Source organism: Parambassis ranga, chromosome 14 (genome assembly GCF_900634625.1).
Source record: "Parambassis ranga chromosome 14, fParRan2.1, whole genome shotgun sequence".
Lineage (NCBI taxonomy): Eukaryota > Metazoa > Chordata > Actinopteri > Ambassidae > Parambassis > Parambassis ranga.
In genome coordinates, this window is record NC_041034.1 from 5,025,473 (window position 1) to 5,050,861 (window position 25,389).

Below are 25,389 nucleotides of genomic sequence, written 5' to 3' on the forward strand. Positions count from 1 at the left end.
GCGGCACCTGGTCAGACTGTGGACCAATGAAAATCTGCAGGCTAATTACGTCACATATTTTAGCTGCCTGCTTGCACCACTGTTGCTACTTGTTAGATTAAAATCACAGAAGCTGTTTGGTTGACTTGTCCGTTACTTTATGACCTATTTATTATTAGTTTAAAATATAAACTTTTTTGTATTTTTTTTTAATGGTCGACTAATTAAAACTAATTAATCGAATATTGGGCTGCGGTAAATTGTGGATGATCAGCCATTGATGGGTTACTAAACGAGGTAACGAACTGGGAGCTGAACAACAACAATAATAATAATATAATAATAATAATAACAAAATTAAGGCAAATACAAACGTGAAGTTAAACTAGAGTACAGAGACAAAATGATGAAAAAGCAACAACAACAAATAAAATAAAAGATGTTTCATCATCATTATAAATATTATTATTAAATACACACTGTGATTGAAACTGATCGATAACAACAACAATATAATACAATTGAATACCGTATATATTAAAAAAGTCCTTGTTTCGAACTTTATTCTATGACGTGATTATAAAAAAACACCACTTCCGGTGGTTGTCTCGTGGAACTCGGTCACTTCCGTCTCCTGAAACCGCCTCCTGCGGCTCTTTCGTTCCCACCCAAACAAACAAAGCTCAGCTGGAGCTTTTCCCCTCCACACACAGAAACGCTGCGCAGCTCCGCGACTCGCCAGCTCAGCACAGGGCGCTAAACCGGACCTGCAGAATCAGAAGATTCAGCTCCTGTAAACCCAGAAATAATGCCGCTCGGTCTCCGCCCGGTTCTGTATCGTTAACTAACTGATCACTTTTCTTTTCAGTCATTGCGCAACAGTGGCAGCAACGTTCACCGAGCTAGCTGCTGCTGCTGCCACTCGGGAGTCTCCAAACACCACCCCGGGCTCCTCCGCCGCTCGGCTGGGCAGACATGACAAGCGGGTCGACTGTGACAGTGTCCGCCTTACAGCCGATGTGATAGCTGGGTGTTAGCGCCTGCTTTGGACCCCTGCTCGGAGAAAACCCAGAGATTTGTCGAGTCAAGCTAGCTACCAGGTGAGTTTTCAGTGTTTCTGTACGGCGCTGAAGTTAGCTAAGCTAACCGAGATCCCAAACCCTGATTAGTTGGTGAGGGGCTGATGTTCGGCTGTGTCATGTTTGTTGCTGTGAGCTAAGAAGAAGGTTTAATGTTATTTAGGACCAGATGTTAATAATCTAATCTTTCAGTTAAGCTGAAATGTAAGCTAGCTGCCACATCTGGTCAAAGTTTCTGAAGAATTAATAAGAATAAAATAAAAGTTTATGGCACTTTAGATAATTTATGGAAGCTAGAACTTATTGATCTGTGGTTAAATACATGACTAATAATCCTATTAGAATTAATCAGTGGTTGATTTATATGTGTCAAAATCAAGCACAGATCCAGCACCTTTTATCATCATTATCTATTTATTAGGTTCATATTTCTGTGTTTTTGAAGTGTCAGGTTAAAGTGAGCTAGAAATGTAAGACATTGTTTTTGTATTTGCAAGCTTACAGTTCGGATGAAGAATAAGTGGCTTTGTTTCACTTTCACATTTGAAAATGTGGTGATATATATATATATTTTAATGTTCATATAATGATAAACTGTGGGTGATCAGGAAGTTTTGCTGTCTTGTAAATGAACTCCTCTCTCTCGTCTCCCTCTTCTTTGCTGTGCTGCAGTCTCGTTTTGTTTCAGACGTCATTACTATGAGTGCGATGCGTGTGGATGCCAAAGTGGTAATGCTGGGAAAGGAGAGTGTGGGGAAGACGAGCCTGGTGGAGAGATACGTTCATCATCGCTTCTTGGTCGGGCCGTACCAGAACGTGAGCATCAGCTGATCCACTTGGAAGTTTCTTTGACGATCGCTTCCCTGCTTCACTGCATTTTGTCTTCTCCTCCTCCTCCTGACAGACTATTGGTGCTGCTTTTGTTGCTAAACCCATCCAGGTTGGAGAAAAGGTGATCACCCTGGGAATATGGGTGAGTTGGAGGCTGCCTGAATAACAGATGTTGTGATTTTTCTGTAATAATCTTGCTGACAGATTTGACACAGTTGGAAAAACAAAGACTGTAGAAATGTGGAATCTGTATCAGAACGACAGCTGTGTCAGTGAGGGATATGAATAAATCATGATGTTTCCTTTACCATAAATGAATGTAATGTACTGTGCTTTATCTGAACTGTGAGAAATGCGTTGTAAAGTGGAAGCACATCCTGTGAGCCCACACTGAGGGGGGGAAAAAACCTTTTCACGGTGGGGATTACACAGCATTTACAGCCTGCCTGGGGGTTGTAGGAATGTTGACTGTGAAGCTTTGTAACATCAGATCTGACTTTTAACATGACACACATGACCACATTTAAGCTGTTTGGAGACATTTTAGACCGATGTCTGATGTTGTCTTCTTCTGTCTCTCAGGACACAGCTGGATCAGAGCGATATGAAGCTATGAGCAGAATCTACTACAGAGGAGCCCGAGCCGCCATCGTCTGCTACGGTAAAGCTACACTACACAATGTGTGGGCAGTTTAATTTACAGTGTAGCAGGTTTCTGTCACTACCTGCCAGCGCTGGGGAAAAAAAGAGTGCCACAGTGGAACAGGCTGTGTAAAAGGGGAACCAGTTGTGTATCGCACGTACTGGTCTGTCCACACTATGAGCTCATGTCTGGAGAAACAACCAGTGAAGTGTCCCAGTGTTGCTGCTAGATGCAGATTAGACAAACCCTCAGTGTCACTGTGATTCTGAGACGATGACAGAAGAGACGCAGAGAGGCTCCATGAGGCTGGATGGTTTTCCTGTTTCTTTGTTCCACATTTGGGAACTACTTCTCTTAAAAAAAAATAGCTGTTGGCATTTCCCTATGAATTAGTCACACTCCTGCCATGCTCTAACATCTTCTGCAACTTCCACCTGTCTGTTGCTTGTATTTCACCTGGTTTGTTGTTGCAGATTTGACTGACAGCAGCAGCTTCCAGAGAGCTCGCTTCTGGGTGAAAGAACTGCAAAACTGTGAGGAGGTACAGGACAGTTTCACTTAAATACAGGAAAAGGGCTGGACACACAGACACGGTTAATGTTGTCTCACTCATTGTGGTTTCTATCTGGTGTGTCTTGTGTCCTGCAGCACTGTAAGATCTACCTGTGTGGCACAAAGAACGACCTGATTCAAGGAGATCGGAGTCTGCGTCAAATCGACTACCACGACGCTCAGGACTTTGCTGAAGGTACAAAAACAAAGTCTGGCAGCTTGTTTCGACTGAAGATCTGTGACGTGTCAGATCTCAACGTTTTAATCACACTGGCCGGGTCTTTTTTTTTCCATTTGCGTGGTCAGATTTGAAATTTGGGGAAAACTAAACGTCCTGGACATGTCCTCAGAGTGTTATTAGGAAACCTTTGACTTTAATACTGCAGCTTCTTTCTCTCTGCGTGTGTGTGATCATCTTGAATTGCAACACAACAGAACTTCTGTCATCTTGCACAACTTCAGCGTGACTGATTTGTGTCCACAGAGATCGGGGCGCAGCATTTTGAGACCTCCAGTAAAACAGGAAATAACGTGGGTGAGTTTCACCTCCAGTCATTTGCATCATAACAGGCAGCGAGTTCTGATCACTGCTGCTTTTAAATGAGGAAGTGAGTGGTAATAATGAAAAAATGTGGTTTAAAATACCCAAGCATGTGTATTTTAAACACATACACAAACCTCATTATAGGAAGTAGGTTTCTCACCTCTCAAGATGAATTATCTGCTCATTCATGAGGAGTCTTGTTGGGCAGCAGCTTTGTAGTTTCAGCCTGTTATTGCATGTTTGTGATCCAGATATGATGTGAGTGGACCTGTTTTAACCAGGCCTCTGTGAACTGATTGAAGCTGACAGGCCTCATTCTTCTTCTGCTCTCCAGACGAGCTGTTCCAGAAAGTTGCTGAGGATTATAACGACACCGCCTTCCAGTATATGACAGGTGAGCGCTTCATTCATTCCGTCTTGATGCTTGATAGTCGACATGAAGCACTCGAAAAGAAGGAAAAACAATCTGTAGTGATGCAGTTTAAAGACCATTTCGGTCACATGTTTTTGTCCTAACATGTTGAAAGGGGAAAGATCAAGCAGCAGTGGATGATTGACACGTTTGAAGCCGTTCGTTCTGGGGCTTTCAGTTGTGGTGTGGGAGAGGGAAGTGAAGTGTTGTCAAGAAAACTCATGTGCACGTTGCCTTTGTTACAAAGGTTTGTGTCCATATTTGAGTGAAATTTATGGCAAATAAAAGGCAAATAAAAGTTTTAAGAACCAGGATCTTAAAGAAAAGCTGGTGAAGCTTCAGTGGAGCTCGGCAGAATCACAGGACAGGGATGGAATGGATGTCATCACAGTAGATTCTACTTGAAGCCTTCCCGTCTTTTCGTTTCAGCAGAGGAAACGGGCGTGGACCTGGACCAGAAGAAGGACTCGTACTTCTATTCCTGTTGCCATAACAACTGATGCTGAGCAACAGGAAAGGGAAAAAAAACTAAAGTGGTCACCTTCACTTGGCTTGAGCCATATCTGGATATGCTGGATTATCCCTGGACGTGGCGTCCTAATCACAGAAGAAGAAGTCAAAACAGTACTGTTTATACCTTGTTAGATATGTTTTATTTCTTTTGTGCCATAAAGAACTGACAGCTGCAAGACTTTGTAGAAGAAGATCTGGGCGGAGAGGGGTTTCAAAACTTCTCCCGTGTTTTATTCCCATTACAAACTGGACATTTTTCTGCAGCTCACCGATCAGAAGCTGTGATGAAGCGGGTTTAAGCAGGGCTGACAGAAATGAGGGATCGTATGAACCCGGACGGGCAGAGCAAAGCTTGAAGGACGCTGTTTACTTGTTGTGGCGAGTGTGTGGTGTTTCAGCAGGGGTGACGGGTTTGTTTACAGCTGTTAAATTTGTTTACCTCCAACTGTTTTTGTCCTTGTTGTGGAAACCAGAAAGAAAGGAAAGAAGGAAGCCAGCTGGGACATAATGTGTTAAAAGACTCCAACGTCCTCACTCGTTTGTGAAGCTGGTGTAACGCATGAATGGAATGATTACAGAGGCCTTTATACCAAACAAACATGTTTCTAGAGCTTCAGATGTTCAGCGTTTACTACAACTTGTTGCCATGTGACAGCCATGGATGTATTTACTAACATGCCCTCAGTGACAACTCCTGGTATTGCAACAAAAAAATCTCCACCTGCAATTGATCATCTTATATTTGTAAAGCACCCCAATAGCACAGACAGGCAGCACAGCAGGACAACACTAATGCAACATGTACGATGGGCCACATAACCAAGAGTCAAACCAGAAGTCCAGTTCTTCTAATACATCCATGGTGGCAGCACATACCACACATATATCTGACACTACTGCACCATAAGCTATAATTCAGTATATCATCATTTTTTTGGCTGAAAAATGTCCAGATTACGGTAAATTAAATTGCATGGCCTAAGCTGTCTAAAACTAATTTTCTACATTTAATTTGAACACCCAGATGTTTTCTCTCGTGTCGGCACCAAAAGGTCGACCCAGGAAAAAAAAAAAAACCCTGCAGGAAGGTGTTGTATCGTGGTACAGACTGTCATCTCTAAATATTTTCAGAACAATATCTATAGCTATATTTAAGACGGGACTCACTAATTTATTGCCTTTTTAAGTTGAACATGCAGGAACACATTCTCCATGTCGCTGCTTTGACGTGTTGATATTTTGATGCACAATATTTTTATTGAAGGCTGTTGAAGAGAGACCGGTGTCCAAATATATGTTGTGTCAAATAAAAAGCTTGTTGAAAGAATCGTTGTCCTCGTGTGGAACATTTATGATTTTAGAAACCGACGGGCCTCATTTTAAGGAAAGTTAGCATCTATCCCCTCTCAGAAATGTCTTGATATCAGCTGATCTGACCTCATTCTATGGAGTCACAGATGTGATTTGTATGTAACCGTATGTAGAATAAATTAAACAATATGCCAGTACAAGGTGCTTATTTCATAGCGTCTTCTTATATATTTATATAGCAGTTGTTTTGACAGGTCAATGGTTGAAATCTAACAGGTCATAATTACACTGGAATGAAACATCACTTGTTGGGCAACTGTAAAAAGGCATTCGTAGGGAAACTTGGCTCTCACAGGCGCCAAACCATTCCTTAAAAATATCTCCAAGGAAATACACTCTAAGGCATTGGCAGATAACACACAGACAATATTAAGCTTGAAGACAGTGCGAAATGTGTGGCAAGAACACATACTGAAGTGCAAGCATCATGGCGGAAGTCTGTCCAAGGAGGAGGAGGAGGAGGAGGAAGAAGAGGAGGAGGAGAGGGAGCACTAACACTCCAGCTCTCTTTGTTTGTGCGTTATAGAACAGCATATAAATAACAACTACAGAGCACAGCGTACACACCAGAGCTGACCGAGTGCTCCCTCTGCGTCCAGACGTCCCAGAAGAGGGAAAAAGTGGAGTGAAAATGGCGGAGAGGAGCGTCAGTCTATGAGAACTGCAGTCCAGCGTACCGGTCTGATTTATGGAGCAGCTGAATAGATAGATAGATGACATTGTCCCACGATGCCCTAAATATTTTGTATTAAACACTGAGTCCTCAGCAGTTCTGTGTCTGTTTTGGCATTTTGTTTAAACTGCCTGTGGCAACAGTCAAGACGAAGACAAACGTTGGCGTGGTTAGACATGGCTACACCGGGCAGCCCTGAGCGTCTTGAAGCACCGACTAACCACATGAAAAACAACAACTGGCTTTAGAAGGACTCAGTATAATCCAAACTAAAGGAGGGCATTGACCACACAGATGAGTCTGAGTTCAGTAGAGGCTTGTTGTGTCTCATCTGTTGAGGTTTGAAAACACAAACATAAAATACACACAGAAAACTTGTCTGTGGTACTTCTTTTTTTTTCATCACAATCACCTTCACACTGCACAGATGTAAACAAAGTCAGAGCCAGCAGCCGTCCCAGGCTGGGTGCAGCTGTTGGTCCACATGGCCTAAACTCACCCTAACTGGAAGCTACACTACCGTTCAACAGTCTGGGGTCACCAGGCCAGTTCTACAGCGTCTCTGATCAACAGAACAGTTCAGCTGTGCTGACATCATTTCACAGGAGTTTTCTAATCATCAATTAGCCTTTTTAACATGATTAGCTAACACAATGTTCCATTAGAACACAGGAGTGATGGCTGCTGGGAAAGGGCCTCTGTATACCTTTGTATATATTCCATTAAAAATCAGCCTTTTCTAACTAGAATAGTCATTTACCACATTAACAGTGTCCAGACTGTATGTCTGATTACTTTAATGTTATCTTCATTGAAAAAAAAAGACATTTCCAAGTGACCCCAAACGTTTGAAAAGCAGTGCACACTGTAGTGTTTTCAAGTGTAACACAACCATCTCCAACTAAGCAAAGTGTTCGTATGACACATAAACTACCCACCGAATAGAACCAGCAGGGCAGAAAACCAGAGACTGTCAGATAGTTTTCTTCAACCTGAAGGTGCATACACCGGTGTGTAACGAGGTCAGGAAGTGAACTATAAGCATAAATAAACTGTGAAACTGTTGAACATGATTAAATCTATTTATATAAATCTATACAGTACTGTTGTTGTTTAGTTTTTATTTATAAATGTCACAGTTTATTTATGTTTTCTGGGTTTAGTTTTGACCTAATCATCCCTCCATACATCCACCTGATGACTGAATACACACCACACGTTTCCCCACAATATAGTGACTGTAAATGCATTACTCCTCTTCCTCCTCCTCCTCCTCCTCCTCCTCCTCTTCGTCCTCATCATCCTCCTCCTCCTCCTCCTCTTCATCTTTGAGCTCCAGGTATTCCAGCCCCTCCATGTCTCCATCATCATCATCATCATCATCATTAGTGTCTGATTTCTGCCTCCCTCCATCACCATCATCCACTAACTCATCCTCTTCCTCCTCCTCCTCTTCTGCCAGCAGCTCCTCCTCATCGTCCTCTAAAACGTCCCTCTCCTCTTCATAAGAGGAGATAGGCGAGTAGTGCGGGAGATCGAACACGTGCGGGCTGCTGGGAGGATCGGAGCTGCTCTGGGGAGGCGAGGCGGCCGGAGCAGCCACAGGAATAGTGATGGGCACTGGGATGGAAAAAGCAGGAAATGACTCGGAAGCACACACGCCGCTGCCGCTGCCGCCACCACCACTGTTGCCACTGCCGGTTTTCTGGGCTTTCTTAGTGGTCACGTTCACACTAGTGGTGGTGTTACTGGAGGTAGCAGGCGGGATGACGGCCATGCCCAGCCCCGAGGTGAGGGCTCTGGGTTGAGGCGTGTACTCTCGAATCTCCCCTGGTTCCAGCGGCTCAGGTCCACAGGGGTCGTGTTCACTGCAGCACAGCTTTCCGTCCAGTTTGGAGATGAAGAGCAGGCCATCCCGGTGCTGGCAGCAGTAGGAACTTGGACACATCTCGCAGAAGGACGCTGCCTCCTTTCCACATATGTCACACTGATGCCATGGACATTCCCAGCGACCTACAACAAGGACGCAAACATTTATTTATTGATACTTATAATAAACTCTACTACTATTACAGTACAATTTAGTACTTGAGGTTGTGTAGCAAACATTCACTGACCCGCAGGCCTCTTGGTGAGGTTTAGGCAGTCGGCATGGTAAACTTTGGGACAGCCGGGTTTCTTACAGGAAACCATCTGGCCTCCGTCTCCGCAGCTGAAGCACTCGTCCTCTCTTTCTTTGGTCAACACCGCCTTGCTCTTCTTCCTGCCGTGGCCTTTCCTCTTCAGCTTGCGACCTTTGTCCTCAGATGGAGGATTGTTCTGGACAGACGATGATGATACGAGCGTTTAACGACATATCAAGCTGAGTGGAATCACTACATTTTGTGTCACTCTCCTCACCTTTGGCCTGACACCCAAGAAGCCGCTGCAGTTTGGTGCTCCGCATTTACACACTGTCTTACCATTTCCCAAACACTCGAGGTTGTAGTTGAAGGTGAGCTCTGTGCCTGAATGGATAAAGACAGAAGTGAGTCGGGCTGCTGCAGGTGTTAATTAGGGCTGTTTATATTTTCGAATCTAAAAGAAGCAGCCTACCTGCAGAGATGTCAACAAGAGCGAACAGTCCCACCCTCGTGTCCCCACACACAGTCCACTTCTGAGTCTCACAGTTTGGCTGACAGCAGTGATTCATGAAGCGAGCCTCGTTCCCCTTTGGCCCAGCATCAATGATGCGGTCCTAACAAACAAACATATTTTTGTGTGTATAGAGAATACAGTACTACCGTACATAATGTTAAGGTAGGGTAAGAGATTTCATTCTGATGCACTTTTTGTTAAATTAGTGTAACTTCTCTTTACAATCCGATAGCAACCGATTAGTTCGGCAGTTTCACTTTAAAACGAAGAATATGAATCATCTGTGGAAGCTATAAAACGCTAAAAACATCAGCCAATCCTCCGGGTGGACCCTGCACGGAGTATTGGCTGGTTGTCACTCTCTTCCTGCTCTGCACGCACCAGAGAGGTACGTGCATGATGGCCGAAGTCACAGACCGCAGCTCGTCTTCAGGTAATGTGCGTCCATGTGATTGGGAGGCGTGGCTTCGGGGTGAGCTCCGAGAGAAAGGGGCGTGTGTTTACTTTCAAAATCTGGCTGACTCTCACTGGGTTTTCAAAAGCTCCTACCTTTAACATTTAAAACTTGCCGTTCAGGTGGACTATAGTCTGGATTGGGTCTAATTGTTTTCTGGGTGGTCCTGTCAAGCATCTCTGAAGTCTAAAAAACACTCTGCTTACAACAGGAAAAAACCTACATTTGTATTCATTTGTTGTGTTTGTAAACATAATAAATCCTTCTGTCTGTCTCTATAGTGAAAGGCTACAGAATCAACCAAGCAAACAAGCAGAAACACACTGAGCTGTACCTTGTCTAGAGTTAACATGTAGAAATTACAGATGTCGTTCTCCTGGGCATGTCTGATCCTTGACCTGCAGTCCTCCTCGTCAATCACCTCCCCGACATACTCACTAATAAAATGACCCTGACAGAAAAACACATTGAACATTTAGACAGACACACTTCTGATTGGATTTCTGCAGCGAAGTGCACACATCATCTCTGCAGCTGACCTTCTTAATGTCATGGACACAGCGGAGCCCCCACCCTCGAGACAGCGTCCTGAAGATCTCCACTTGGCTGTACTGTCGCTTGGTAAACGCCTGGTTGAGGCATCGCTCGCCTGCTGGACAAACCTGCAAGTTCATACTGTCGATTATTGACCACAAAACCCGCCACCTGTTTCTATAACAACACACAGAGCTCTCTGTGGAAGCTCTTACACAAACCATTGGACATTTACACCATGTTGCACACTGTATATCACAAAATGGTTGATCATAGTATTACAATATGATTAAAGCCAGTGTGCAGGTGAGGCATGTGTATTAATTAGGTACAGCAGAGATCAAGCTTTGGTCATGCTGAAGACAAAATGAGGTGTTCTTCACAGACCAATTGAAGTGTTTGGATACCTGTGGGTGACATTCATACAGCAGCATGCGGTTGATGCATTCAGAGTCCATCCCACATGGGCTCTCGTCTGACGCCTTGCAGTTGCAGCGTGGAATCTCTGATAGGTCAGCTGTGAAGATCTGAACCTTTCCTATTGGTCGATTCACCTGGAAATGTACATATAAATCTCAGCACATTTAAGTATGAGTTACACTTACTCCACATTCCCCCCCCTTTGTCTTGAAAAAAATCAGTATAATACACTGAATAAATAAAGAGGACCACAGCTTTCAAATGCTGGACAGCAGCTGTTACGTCAAGGTGTTCCACTTCCACTGCAGCCAGCTGGAAGGATTTCAGTGAACCTTGGAAAAAAAAAATCAAGCTTTGAGCTTTGTAGCTAAAGCTATAATTACAGACCGCACTTCACTTTTGAAGAATCCTGCAGTATGAAGCATTTTAGCACTAAACAAAGACACAACACCATTCTGACCTTAATGTGTTTGTATGGAGGTGGTTTCCTGTCATTCTTTCGGTCCTCTTGAAGCTGCCGCAGCTCCTTCTCTGCCTGCAGCTCACGAAATCGCAGCGCCGCCTCATCCAAAGCTGACGAGAGACATTAACAGACGCTCAGCATCGTCACAGATTAAAACTTCACATTCTGAATCACAAAAATAAATTTCACCTTTTTTATACGTAGCATCAACACCTTTCCCCATCTTCTCTTTGCTGTTAGCATCCACGTCCATATAAGGGAAGACTCTGGCTTGGTAAGTCCACAAGTAATCATTGGAGCCAAAAAAGTGAACAGGGAACTCGCCGACATCGTGCCTCATTCGCTGGATGTTCTCCGGGATTGTTTTTGGATGGCTAACTTCTGCTGGCCACCACCTTTAAAGAGAAGAAATACAACACACATGAAGAACACACAATGCAAAGTAAAGGAAAACACATAGTCACTGGCTCATCACTGACCTGTAGCGTCCGACCTTTACCCACACAATGTCCTTGTAGCGAGGTTTCTTCCCGGCCTTGCAGTCGTTGCAGTACCAGCTGCCTTTAGGCATCTCGATGTTCAGACACTCCCGGTGAAAGGCGGCAGGACAGGACTCACAGCACAGCAGGCTGCCCCCTGGAGGCCAGGAGGAGGAATTAAGATGTTACCTGTTAAAGAGTGCCTATGTTTTTGTTGGCTAGCTGTGGTTAGCATCTTTAGCTTATTGTTTTGGTGGTGGAGGTGGTAGGGACCAAACCAAACACACATAATATCTTATAATAAAATCTTTCACTGTTTTTATCTTTTAAGAATTAGAAAGAAACTTGATTGTTTCCACTACCTTTAGTAAAATAAAAATGATAGAATCACTTTTGGTACCTTCAGTGCAGACAAAGCACCAGCTGACGTTGACGTGTTCGTGGTTCTTGACCCCACGACGAGGAGTGAAATGATTAGGACAGACGATGCTGTTGTTGGAGAGCACAACGCTGCCTGCAGCCATGCAGAAGTCTGTAGCGTGATAGGCTACTGGGCAACGCACACACCGTACTAGGCGGCCTACGGACACACACACACACACACAGATACAAGAGAATGTCAGACAGTCATAAGCACCATGCAGATAACCACAGTGTTTGTGAGTGTTTTTACCTTTAGAGATGGACGAGCTGTTGGGGTTAGCGATGAAGCAGGTGAGGCAGACATGGATGGAACAGCGGAAGCCTCGGTTGACAGGTGCAGTTGGGGCATAGCTGGCGATACACTCGCCATGATAGAACTTCCCACACACAGGAATCATGCAGCGCCGCACATCCTCACTACGCTTTTTGCACACAAAGCAAGTATGGATACCTGGACAGAGGTATAAAGTCAAATTCACTCCTGCAGCTGCAGGATCTACAAAAATGTCTGTAGAATCCATCTTTTTTATGATTTGTAGGGGTCAAGCTTTACCACAGACGCACCTGATTTGCACTCAGGACAGACAAACTTCCCCTTCGGCGCCTCAGCCAGAGAGATACAGGGCAGATGGAATGCTCCACAACACTGACCTTCACAGAGCAGGAGCTCCCCCGTCTTCTCACACACCTGAGACCAAAAATACTTTCTTACATTAAATGCCCACTGAAGGACAGACGCATCTAAATGAAACATACTGAAACACAAAATCACGGTATAGGTTACGAAAAGCAAGTGCATGGTTTAAGTGAGAATGTCAACAACTTGTCAACATGTTGGGTGTCAGGGGAGCAGAAGACGTTTGTCAGCTGTGCCCGAAAACCCTTTAGTTCTCTTTGTAGCCAGAGACTCTGGATGTTCCCCCTGGTGGACCCAAGTCTCATCCAGTTACAAAATGCCAGAGAAATCTCTCAGGATATAAACTCTATCAAAACTAAAAAAAAAAAACTGACCTGACATATGTTCTCCTTCATGGAGGCCGGCCCTCCTCGGTCCCCGATGATCTTCCTTGTGGGCAACAGCGAGTCATCACACAGCGACAACTCATCCTTCATGGAGGAGAAGCTGTGATCAAGGCTGGTTGGTTCACCCTGAAAGGAAACAATCGCTGTCACCAAGTTATGAACAACAGAGAAACAGTTGACTGTAACAAAAAAAATGGCTGACCTCTGACTCTGCGTCCTTTTTAACCTCCTGATCTTTAATGTCGTCATCAGTGTCTGTCAGTGCTGTCTCCACGTGTCCTGGTTTGGGTGGGGTGGATGGTGCTGGAGGGCTGTCACTGGTCTGATTGGTGTGTATGGGTTCACAGGTGGGAACCTCTGACGCTGGTGTCAGTGCAGAGGTGGACAGTTTAAGTGTAAGTTTGCTCTTTGATTTCAAAGATGGTGGCGTAGCATCTGCATAAAACACATTTGAAAAACAATGTAAATTATATTTTCACATACACAGTGATCTGTTCAAATAAGTGTACTTAAATGACTCACTGACCAGACTGCGGAGCAGGACTGGAAGTCTTTAGTGTTTTGATCTGTGACAAAGAGAAACATCAGAAAGTATTAATGTTACATTTACATTAACGTACACACGACAGATGTGGATGTACCTTCTTCTTTAGGCCAGTTGATGCCTCGGCCTCCAGACAGTACTCCAAGATCTTCTGTGTGGGTTTCCTCTTCCTCTTCTTCTCCAGCACAGGAGTGTTTCCTAATAATCAAACATCATAGACAGTTGGCAAAAACTGTGTGTTTCTGAGTGCAGGCAAGATTTAAATGCTGCCCTACCACTGCTGCTGACGAGGCCTTCTGGCAGCGAAGGTTCAGCCTCTGGTGGTGGGGTTAATGTATCGATGGAGAGCACCGGTGCATCTGGGGGAGGCGTGTTTTCAGTGCTGGGAATTTGTAGCTCAGAGGGCACCGTTGCTGTGACTTCTTCAGGAGGCGGTGTTTGTACTTCCGGAAGCAAATTCAAGGATGTGTGGTGGTGTGCGGGCAGGCTGCTCTTTTCCGACTCCGAGGTTTCAGACATGGAGGTAATGGGTTGAGTGGCCTGTAAATACAAACTGCATGAGTATCGCCTGTAGTTGTTGTACCGGCTGCTTACTGACATGCTATGATGTCGCAGTACGTAATTATGAAATTACAACAGAGCTTACTTTGTATGATTTTTACCTTTCCATTTGACTGGAGAGGCTTTTTGGTTTTCTTCCTGGTGGAGAAAATCTGGTCGTACTCTTCAGTCCATTCAATCAGCCTCTTGCTTGGTTTTCGTATTCGTTTATGAGCTGAGAAAGATGGAAGAAACGAAGATCAAACTGCCACTTACTGAGCTACCTACTTGAAAAATTTGATGGGAGTAGCATATTCCAAATAGGCCAACTTTGCCAGGTCAATACGTTGATCAGGCTCTTGAGTCCACAAATTTACAGCATGCTTGTAGTAACGAAAAACATCTACCTAAATGTCTATAAACTATTTCAACACCTTTCCGTCTGTCCTTACCTGCTGGAGCCATATCGCCTCCTTCAGCGTTGTGCGTCAAGCTTGTGCTACTCTTAGTGCAGTCTGCAACAAGGCCATTTGGCTGTTCTAAACACAGCGTAGTGTCACACTCCCTTTGCTCCAAAGGCACCATGATCTGTAGATTCTCTGTGACTCTGCTCCACCTTTGCTCCTCCTCCTCCTCTTTGTTTGCTGCAAACACTGCCTCACCACCTTCAGCCTGCCTCCTCTCCCAGCTGCCTAGAACTCTTAATGAAGAGTCCATTGTTGGCATGGATGTCATTCCGATAGAGGAGGAGGAATCCAGGCCAGGGTAACCAGGTCCGGACCTGGCAGGACGACAAGGCACTTTGCGGTTGGCTTTCTTTTTCAGACCGGCAGAGCTGCCCCGCCTATGATAGGGCCTCTTGGATGTCTGACTTGTGCCGTTATCACTGTGTGCGACTGTAGTTTTCTCTGGACTCCTAAGAACGTATTCAGTTTGTTGATCTAGTGATGCGGGTGCAGACTCACTGGGCATCACTAAGGGCTCTGCCTTAACATGTGCGCTTGGCGGTCCAATCTCTAGCTCTAATGGTGCCCCATCCCGCTCTCTAGTGTCGTGCAGGTCTTTCAGCATCATGAGGAACGTGCTGAACTTGTAGTTTGCATCTGGCTTGAATGAGACCGGTTTACCACCGTTTTCATTCGTGAGGGACTGAAAGGAGACCTCCTCCAAGTTCTTAAAGGTGTTTATGAAAGAAAATGGAGAGGAAGGTGAAGATGAGGAACACATGTCGGAGGAGTGATCTTCCTTCTTTGCCTTTACCGCAGTAAGGGGTATGAAGTCCATTGGTGGAGTTGATGATATTGACAAGTCTTCATCTTCACTCTTGACATCACTTTCAAAGGTATTTGAATCAGACAAACTTAAAGGAGGGGTGCTAGATACAGTGTCCTGATCAGGCTCATTATTGTCCCGATAACGAGATTTCGTTTTAGTGCAAACATCCAGTTTGGCCGCCTCAGCTTTTCTGATTGAATTCAGGAGTTGTTTCTGTACAGATTTCCTTTTGGCTTTTTCACGCTTCTTTTTCTGCTGCACCTCATGCATGGCCTTCAGTGCTCGAGTCATCAGCCGATTACTAGCTGGGAGGTGAGCAGGCTGCTCACACAGGACTTCATTCACTTCATCTAGATCAGGTTTTGATTTGTGGACTGCTTTCTTAGATTTCTCTGATGGTGGGCCTTCAGCTACAAGATCATTCTTAGTTACTGATTTCCCATGCTTGGGAGGAGACGGAGCAGCTGCACTGTGAGCTGTGATTCTTTGGTCACAGGTCTGGTCAGAGGATGAGTGAGTCACTTTGCTGGAAACTGGGATTCTCTCTTCCTCTGGGCTACCTGACTCATCAACAGACACACTGGAGGCCACAACGTTATTATCAAATGATTCTGATGAGAGCCGAAGTGTACCAGACCCACTGATTGCTTTTAACTTTTTAACTGAGAACTTTATGGACTCTGAGCTGACTGTCTGGCTGCTTATGGAGGAAGTTGCTGAGCCTTCTGTCCAGTCTGATTGTTTAGGGGATGTTTGAGCTGCATTAATGTCTGGTGTTTTCTCTTTCTTTGTGCATTCAGGTAGATCGGTGGAACGAATACTTATATAGGCATCTAGAAACTTCTTATCCCTTATGTCCTTGCGTACTAACTTAACAAAGGGGAGCCTACACTTAGACACCAGATTTGTTTGCTTTTCTAACCGTGCTGAGTCGGTTTTATCTTGTAACCTGGCCACTGTTGAAGACTTGTTGCTTTCTTTTTCTTGGTGAGAACTTTTTTCAGAACTTTTTTTAGTGGCAGTCATTTCTGAATGGTTGACACTCTCTAAATCCTTGGACTGATCATTTAAGCTGACTATCACTTTTGGCTCTAAGGTCTTTTTAACATCTGCGATACCTAACTGTCTAGATGGTACAGGAACAGCAACCGTGTCCACTGAACTAGCAGCTGACTGTCTACTCTCAGCAGACGTCACAGACTTCTGATCAGCAGGACCAAAAGGCCTGTTAGCAGCTGCTGTGTTTTTGCTCTTCAAATGTCCTGACTGTTCAGGTGGCAGGTTGGTTTCTGCGGCCTTGGGGTGCTTGTCTGACACCCCTGACTGGTCACTGGAGGAAGAGGAGGAGGCACCAGAAACCAGCATCTTTTTACTAACAATCGAGGAGTTCTTCTTCTTACAGGGTATCTTACTAAAGAGCGTGCGGTCTGGCATTGGACTGGTTGTTTTAGGTCGTCTCTCTTTGCCTGATTTGCTAAACCAAAGACCGCTCTGAATCTCAGGCTGCTTTTTCACTTCTTTGACGACTGCAACAGATGTCTGAGTCTGAATCATCTTAGCTTGACGTTCAAGTGCTTTAGGACATAAAATCTTGGGGACAGAGTCTAGGTCGGAATACGGACATTCTCCATTGTCTCTATCTGACTGGTCAGGGCTATTCCTCGATGCCTTTTTAGAGTGCCTACTACTTGATGATTTACTCTGTTTCTTCTTGCTGGACGATTTCTTTAAAGTGCTTGTCTTTGTTGGAGTTGTAACTGGGATTGAAATTGCTGGGGTAGAAATGTATCCATTACTTATGTGCGATGTCTCCGGAAGGGTGGATATTGGGGAGTGGGAGGAAGAAAATGTCAGCTGGGCCTTGTGATCTTTCTCTGATGTGGAACTGTCTTGGAAGGTATCATCTAGGGACGAAGAAACACAGGAAGCCAATCTGGGTCTCTCAGGTAGAACAGATTCAGCTTCTGCTACACTGGATTTCCATGAGTCCTGAAAACGCTTCGCAATCTGCAGACAGATAAAAGAAACACAGCAAGTTTTTTGATGCACATGCACATGGGGAACATTGAATTAAATTCATAATTTTACAGAAAAAAAATCATTAGTTATGTAGTCAGTTATATAAAAATAACAATCACAGTGCATTTGTTCTGCTCCCTTTGCTTCCCCCTCCGGCGCAGCAGGTGGAGCTGTTCAAACTCAAAGCCTCCATGGAAAGGGTGAGTTGATTTTTCATCCACCCAAATCTGCTCCACAGGTTCCCCAAAGGTCCTGACATGGTAGAGCCAACAGGGCCGGTCACTGGGTTCTGACAGAAAAACAAAATGTTAGCCTCACTCAACAGGGGCATCATCAACTCCAGAGTGCATAACACTAAGCAAAACATGGTAGAAAATGGCTCCAGCCTGAGCTTGTTTTTAGTCATTAGAATTTGCACTTTGGTACCAGGTTGATGTAAACATTCAGTACCCCTTCACTGTGGTTACATAAGCAGGCAGACAGGTTGTCAATTAACTAAGGACCACACTATTACAAGTTATCCCGTCTATAATGGATCTGTGAGTTGTAAAGAGTCTGTTACGTCAAGGCTGTCTCTGACCTACCTTTCACTCTGTGATAGATTCCCTGTGTGGGGTCAACAATCACTTCACAGGGCCACCAAGGTCTCCGGCTGAACTTTGCCCAAACAACTTCACCCTCCACAAACTTGACAGGTGGTAAAGACTTTTTCTTGAGGCTGTTCAGCTGCTGCCAACAGAAATATAAAGGGAAAAAAATCATTTATAAAGCTGATTTATCAGTACACATGATAGAACACACAGTTCTTCTTCAAAGTTCGTGAACCCTTTAGAAGCCCTGCATAAATGCAACCAAAAACATCAGACAAGTCCTGACAGTGAAAAAAAAAAGAAAACCCAATCAAAACCCTTAATGATTATCAGTTTATTTGTGGCCAAATTATCAGTTTATTTGTGGCCAATCATACATACGTTGATACTGCTATAACAATTTGGACTCCACAAATCCACAGATAGACAGATTGTGTACAAATGGAGGAAACTCAAGTCCTCCGTTATCCTCTCCCCAGGAGTGGTCTATTATCAAAGATTACTCCAAAAACAAGTCCTGTAACACAGGCTGCAAGGTTACAAAGGGAGTCAGGGTGACCGCTAAGCAGCTAAAGGCCTAATGTTAATGTTCATGAATCCACCATCAGGAGAACACTGAACAACCATGGTGTGCAAGGCAGGGCTGTCCAGTGCTCTCCAGAAAGAACACCACTGCCCACCTGCAGCTTGCTAAAGCTCATGTGGAGAACCCAGAGGGCTGCTGAGAAAAATATCTGTGGACAGTAGTATATATGTATGCATGATGGTGGGTGGTAGTAGTATCATGGTTTGAGCCTGTTTTGCTGCATCTGAACCAGGATGGTTTGCCAGCATTAATGGAACAACAGATTCTGACTATACCAGTGATTTCAACTAGGGTTGGGCGATATTGGCAAAAAAAAATTGCTTGCGGGTGATGGTGAGAGTACGTCGCACACAAAATTGCGTCATCATGACGAGGCACTAATCGCCGTAATCGATAAGTGGCAAATATTAATCGTGGGTCATGCAGCAAGACAACAACAACCACACAAGTCATCTTACAAAAGAATGGTTAAAGAAGAACATAGTATATGTTGTGGAAGCCCCTGAAACAAACACATCATGAGGAAACCCCTAACATCTCAGAATGAAACTGTTCTGTACTGAAGAATGGGCTAAAATTCCCCTAAACCCTTTTAGATGACCTTAGTACGGTAGTTGTTATTGCTGCACAAGTGGTCACAGATGATACAGAAAGATAATCTGTGACCCTGTTTACATCCTTTTTGCCTCTCACATATGTACCATTAGATTATATTATTTAATGACAAAGTGAAATATGTTTTGTTTAATTTGTTTGATTGGGTTCTTTTTAAAAAACAAAATCTGGACTTGTGTGTAAACTTTATTACCTGAAGTGTCACAGGTTTCAGTTCCTAAACAACAATAATCTCTATTGGCTTTTTCTGGTATGTCATTTTAGCTTGTTTAAAAACACACCACAGCAGAAACAATAATACAACCTAGTACCCCTACTGTATCCTTTGTGTGAATGAGAGCAGGGGTGAGTAGACTGGTGGTTACATGAGCTGGCCTGAGTTATGACTGGCATGTAGCGGGACTGCCCAGAGGGCCGATACTGGCTGCTGCTATGATGTAACCCTGGTTGGGACTTTTCATAGTGGCCATGGTGGCCTGTATAGAGAGACATATTGTTTAATCCTTTAGTTTGTATATGTAGATGATAATCTATAATTGTGCAAGTTCAGTGAGTCACTGGTTGCAGTAAAGATAGTGATGCACAATTTAGTTCTGTGTGTTGCAGAGTAGATTCCTAACTTGCCCGAGAATGTACAACTGAACTGTAATGGCACAGTCAGACATTACCAGAAATACATACATGAATTAATAAAGGTGAAGTACAGAGTACAGATTATGATGAAGTCCTGCACCTATAAATACAACATGCATAAAGGAATCGACGAGGATGGGATTCGAACCCACGCGTGCAGAGCACAATGGATTAGCAGTCCATCGCCTTAACCACTCGGCCACCTCGTCTGACACTATAAATAGCCGTTCCCACTGTCCGCCATGTACCATGTCTGTGTTGAATCTGCAATCTAAAAGTTGCAGTTCAAGCGGTAGTCACTAGGCACTAGCTCCAAAAGCTAGTCAACCCCCAAAGGCTCCCATGTTAATGCCAACTTTACAGCAGAAACATGTTTACAGCTTGGTACCAAAGAAGTTCCCTTCACAACTTTTATTATACTAGCACCTAAAATTCCAGCACTTTGAGTGACAGATAGGTGTCGTATCAACTGCCCATCCACCTCAGCTCCACTCATGTTTTTGATCTGTATTTGGAGTTTTGGCACACTGTCAACATGGCGCTGGTTGGACTGTCCCAAAGACTCAGACCAATGCTTCAAAAACCTATGTGTGACGTCACAGAAGCTTCGCCCACAGCTTCTGACTGTCAGTGATCTCACTACTTGGTAAAAGCTGGTGGAAAAATGCTTTTCAGGTCACACACCTGATGACTGGCAGAAACAAAACAAACATTCAGCTCTGGCCATAATACATTTTTCTATTTAAAACAGCAGTTACCATAGTGCTTTTGGAGATGTAGACAGGAAGTACAGAGGATTCAGTGAGTTAGCTGTAGCCCCACAACTAACTCACTGAATCCTCTGGTCTATGGCTTCTGGTCTTTAGCCAATGTATATTGAATATATTTTTGAAAGTAGGTGTCATTAAAAGTATGCCAAATTATTTAAGAAAAAAACTGATATTTATCAGACAATGTCTGGAACCTTTTCTCTGTGTTTTCTTGTGACTCAAAGAAGGAGTATGAAGACAAATAAAGTAATTTACTGCCTCTTTGGAGTATGTTGCAGACTCTTCCACAGCTGGATCTGAAGACTAACTTGATGACCAAATCAAGGTATCAGGTATCCATTGACTTGCGCCCTCCATTTCACCTCATGCAGCATGTAAGTTTCATGTTTATCTCTCCTCCACTCTCCCTTTAATTCTCCTCACAGACTCAAATCCTCATAAGCTTTATAGAAAGCTTCATAATACATGACATACATGACAACCATGTCATCTGTATCTGTGCAATGTTATTATTACTATAAAATAACCTTCAAAAATGTTACTGTGTCGGGGTAAAACTTGCCATTGAAGGCCTTGAGAGGCTATCTTCAAATAGGAGCAGGTCAGTGTCGCTTTCCCACTCGTCCTCTGAGCCATCCCAGTATCTCCTGCGCTGACCTGAGGACTGGGAGCGGGTCACAACCTTGGTTGAGGATGGGGTAACATCCTTACAGTTCCGGCCTAAGTCTCCAGAAGCGGACTGCAGAGCGTTCCCCATTCCCTCATGTTTGTCCTGTATGCTATCGATGGGTGATGTGTTCCCTTGCTCATCGTCGTTGTCATCATCCTCAAACAAAGAGGACTCAAAGTGGAGTAAGCCATTAGCGAAGGGGCTGTTGCTATCGAGAGAGAAGGCCGGGCTAGGTGGGCCTGAGAAACAACCATCTGTCTTTTTCTCTGGAGCAACAGACTCAATGCGATTGGCTGAAGGTGTGTCTCTACTTCCTGTTTGAACTTCAGGTTGTTTCTGTCTAGCAGAAGAGCTAGCACAGCTCTCCTCTCTGCTTGTAATGTGAGTGCCAGAATAATCTCTGCTGCTGGAGCAATCAGCCCAGGAGTTCCTCTCCACCTTCCCCCTCTCCTTCTTGGATGCCCCCCACTCCCAGCTACTCTCAGGCTCTCTCAATGGAAGGACCAGGTCAGGCTGGCTGACCATGGTGGTGAGATGCTGCAGCCTCCTGAGGGGACTGTAGGAGGACGAAGAGGAGGGGGAGGAGGAGTGGTCCCGTTGTGTGAACCCATACACAGATGCATGCTTGAGGGAGGAGGTGACGGCAGACATGGTTAGGCCAGTCCTGTGGTCATGGCGTCTGGAGGGACAGGAAAGGGCAGAGAGGTCACAGCCAGGGGTCAAAGGGCAGCTGGACTGGTGAGTCTCCCTGCCAGGGCCAAGGTAAGGCCCACTCATGCTGGCATGATCCCTCCCTAAAATACAAAAGGAAAATGATCAATAAGGAGAATTCATACACATGAACATTTCACTATAAGACACCTTAATAATGCTTTAAAGGCTCTGGTGAGAATTTTATGGTGTTTTCTATGATCTCACACTAACATTTCAATTAGAAACTAGATGATCTTGACCACATGTTTCTACAGTCTTCCTATCATTGAATGAATTATGCTAATATTGCTGCAGCTTATCCAAACTTATCCCAGGCAGCTGGCAATGAGATATTTTTAGGTAAAAGCACAGCTCAGACATCAGATCCGATAAGACAACACAACCTGCCATCATATGGTGTCAAAATGAGACCGTAAACAAACTCACTGACGACGAGCACGTCGACCTAATGTGACATTTTGGGAGATTCTGTGCGCAAACACCGCAGCCGAGCTGTAAATCCTTTTAGGAATGTTATCGCGATATGATGAAAATGACATCAAGAGCGATAAGGTCAGCCTGTAAACTCACACACATGCGTACAGCATGCCAGTAACATGATTATTATTATTATTATGCGTCATGTTAAAATAAAATCAACCCCACGTTTTTAACACGCCGGCGCTGAAAGCACAAATTAAAATGGACCCACGCGTGTGTGTCTGTGACGCGCACGCGCGTGTGATGAGTGACTCTGTGTGTGTGTGTGTGTGTGTGTGTATAGGTGTGTACAGCTGCATGTGTAAGTGTGGTGTCTGTCATTCGTGTCTCACTGCTTGCACACAAACGCCACATAACATGCAAAGACGGCGACACACAACAAGTTCACATACACACACAGTGACACACACATACTGACACACACTTCCACAGGCTTCCCTCCGACAGATGCAGGCTATGTGCATCAAACAACAAAATCACGGATAAAACGCCACATGACACGGGATCTGTCGCGAGAATCTTACCATTCCGGTGTCGGTCACCGCAAAAATGACCCTCAATCTGCTCATTTTGGCGTTTAAATGTGCCAATTTCCAATTTTTTGAAAGCGGATGAGGAGAGTCCCGGCGGCAATACTACTAGGCCTGGATCCTGTGAAACGTACTCACTCTCTCTCCCCCCCCACCGCCACCACCACCACCACCACCACCTCCCTCCTCCTCCACCACCCTCCTCCTCCTCTCTACATGCGCTAACGCCTGGTCCAGCGGCCCCTGGAATAGAAATTCAGGCGTGTTGTGCTCCTCCGGCGGCTCTTCCCCCCCTCCTGCTTTGTGATAACTACAACTTTATAATTCCCTGTCTGTGTAGATGTTTGCTTATTTCCTGCCTGCCCCTTGAAAGTCAGGCTCTCTCTCTCTCTCTTTCTGCTGTGCGCACTGCCAGTCGTCACCACTACCTCCCTCCCCAAGCCGGTCCACAGCAAGGAGCACAGAAGGGGGCCATAAATCTCCCTTTAAGGAGAGAAAAATGGTTAAAATCTGAGCTGACAACCGCCAGAAAACGCACAAAAAATATCGCCCCGCCCCTCTACTTAATTACAAGCAGCAATTATTAACCTAAACCAATGACATGTCACATGCCAAACTTGTGCCAACAATTGGCATCTTCTTCACCTCCATCCGGGGACGCACTTGGACAGGACACTTGCGCCTGGACATGAGACGAGAAAAATCAAAAGAAATGTCTGCCACCACGTCTGAAATGGTGCAGCAGCAGCAGCAGAAGCAGCAGAAGCAGCAGCAGGCTACCCGGAAAAAAAAACACAAATGGGTTTCCTTTCCTGAGACGATTTGCAGTGTAGTCTGTTGTGGCTGCACACCCGGTCCCTTCAAAATGGAGTCCTCCAGTCTTAAGAGGAGGAAAAAAAAAAAAACAGGCCACGAAGTGTTAATATATGTTCGATATAAAGTTCAGCCAGCCACGGAGAAGCAGAGGCTGAAAGCGCTCCTCTCCTGAGCTGTGGAGCTGTTTCTTTGAGTCCTGCCACGGAAGCAACATTTTCTTTACATGTTATGTCTCCAAAGTCACTGTCTGTGAGCGTTTCAGCCACGACACGGGGGGGACTGGAGCACAATCCTCTGGTGTGTGTGTGTGTGTGTGTGTGTCAAACGCACGTCTGACAGCAAAACCCACAACAGTTAATAGGACTTTAACCGTCGACCGTGTGGGTTTTTCTTCCAGTTTTTTTGTTCACATGAACGGAACACACACACACGTCACGGTCAGCCACGGATGGGTGAGACACCTCGGCCGCTGAGACATGCGAGGCTTCAGTTGTTTTGGTGGTGTGGTGGAGGGAAGCTCCAAAGAAAAAGGGGTTTTGGAGACGATATGGAAGTGAGGACAGAACAGGCAGGCAAGGAGGGGGTGTTTCAGGTGTAAAAATACCCGATCAAACACACACACACCACTCCACACACACACCGAGTGGCGATGTGGGAAGCGGCGTTTATAACCGACACGGCCACAAAAACAGATCCTCTCATGAAGACAAGACTCTGGGTGGGTTTATTTATGAAGTGAAATGAAAGCAGCACACACCGCGATGGGGTCATCGCTGAGCCCACGGAAACAACACGAGTGTGTTTTTTTCTGCAGCCACACACACACACACACACACTTCACACCAGTTTCACCCTGAAGGAGGAAACGCGGCGGATTTAGGATGCGTTTTTTCTGTTTGTTTGTGCGGTTTGGTTTTAGCAGAGACAGACAGGAGACAGAGAGAGAGAGAGAGAGAGACAGGCAGGCAGGCAGGCAGACAGGACAGGGCCTGCTGCGGGGCTGCGCAGCGCAGAACAGCGCCGCGCATCGGCAGCCCCGCAGCAGCGCAGCTCCAGCTCAGACCCCGTCATCACAACGTGGTTTCATTTCACTGCTCAGACTTTCCACCAGGTCGTGATCTGCTTTATGAGCCTGAGGCCCAATAAACAGGACACGCTCTTTTATCACTGACAATAGTCTCAATAGAAATAAAGTGAGACCATTATTACCTAACACAGTTTGAAGAACTTTGTTATTTTGTCCAACACATTAAAAATGTTTTAAAAAAGTATTAATTAACACCAGACTCCACAAAGAAATGTACTGTCCAAATATAAAAGTATCAGTCAAAATAAAAAGAGCAAAGTACATATCATGCAGAAATACGTTAGCTACCATACTCTGTTCAATACTATAATGTAGCCAAAGTGCAAATAGTAATCTTTAAAAGGTAACTAATGGATAAATCATTTGAATTTAGAGTAAAAGTCCAATATTTGCCTCTGAAATCGTGGAGAGTAGGATGACCAATGTTATAAAATAATATACTTTAGTAAACACACTTGTGTTGGAGAGTTAAAGTTTAGAATACAAAATA

At 44.7% G+C, this 25,389-nt stretch overlaps 2 protein-coding genes and 1 non-coding gene across 6 annotated transcripts; 1 reads left to right on the forward strand and 2 right to left on the reverse strand.

Annotated features, from left to right (window-relative positions):
• Positions 1-434: 434 nt before the first annotated feature.
• rab24 (RAB24, member RAS oncogene family) lies at positions 435-5,880 on the forward strand. 4 transcript variants are annotated; one of them, XM_028420940.1, is made up of 10 exons: positions 435-772; positions 848-1,079; positions 1,731-1,874; positions 1,963-2,031; positions 2,472-2,550; positions 3,006-3,073; positions 3,181-3,280; positions 3,569-3,619; positions 3,963-4,022; positions 4,288-4,438. In XM_028420940.1, the coding sequence occupies exons 3-10, from the start codon at positions 1,758-1,760 to the stop codon at positions 4,323-4,325; spliced, it is 582 nt and encodes a 193-aa protein (XP_028276741.1). In that variant the 5' UTR covers positions 435-772; positions 848-1,079; positions 1,731-1,757; the 3' UTR covers positions 4,326-4,438. The 4 variants fall into 4 exon arrangements, with proteins under 4 accessions (XP_028276741.1, XP_028276740.1, XP_028276742.1 ...); XM_028420939.1 differs by lacking the exon at positions 4,288-4,438 and adding an exon at positions 4,473-5,880 and having other exon boundaries at positions 440-772; XM_028420941.1 differs by lacking the exon at positions 4,288-4,438 and adding an exon at positions 4,156-4,196 and having other exon boundaries at positions 442-772.
• Positions 5,881-7,334: 1,454 nt separating this feature from the next.
• nsd1b (nuclear receptor binding SET domain protein 1b) lies at positions 7,335-24,071 on the reverse strand. The gene is made up of 24 exons (XM_028421133.1): positions 23,642-24,071; positions 21,165-22,066; positions 17,993-18,137; positions 17,528-17,697; positions 14,567-17,396; positions 14,237-14,349; positions 13,850-14,114; positions 13,672-13,772; positions 13,557-13,596; positions 13,233-13,465; positions 13,019-13,156; positions 12,572-12,695; positions 12,258-12,458; positions 11,985-12,164; positions 11,585-11,741; positions 11,295-11,500; positions 11,103-11,215; positions 10,630-10,776; positions 10,228-10,350; positions 10,023-10,139; positions 9,193-9,334; positions 8,998-9,104; positions 8,715-8,916; positions 7,335-8,610 (listed from the first exon to the last, which is right to left on the reverse strand). Exons 2-24 carry the CDS (start codon positions 22,047-22,049, stop codon positions 7,847-7,849), a joined length of 7,503 nt encoding a protein of 2,500 aa, XP_028276934.1. The 5' UTR covers positions 22,050-22,066; positions 23,642-24,071; the 3' UTR covers positions 7,335-7,846.
• Positions 19,960-20,041, reverse strand: trnas-gcu (transfer RNA serine (anticodon GCU)). The gene has a single exon. It is a non-coding gene; the product is annotated as a tRNA-Ser (tRNA).
• Positions 24,072-25,389: the final 1,318 nt, after the last annotated feature.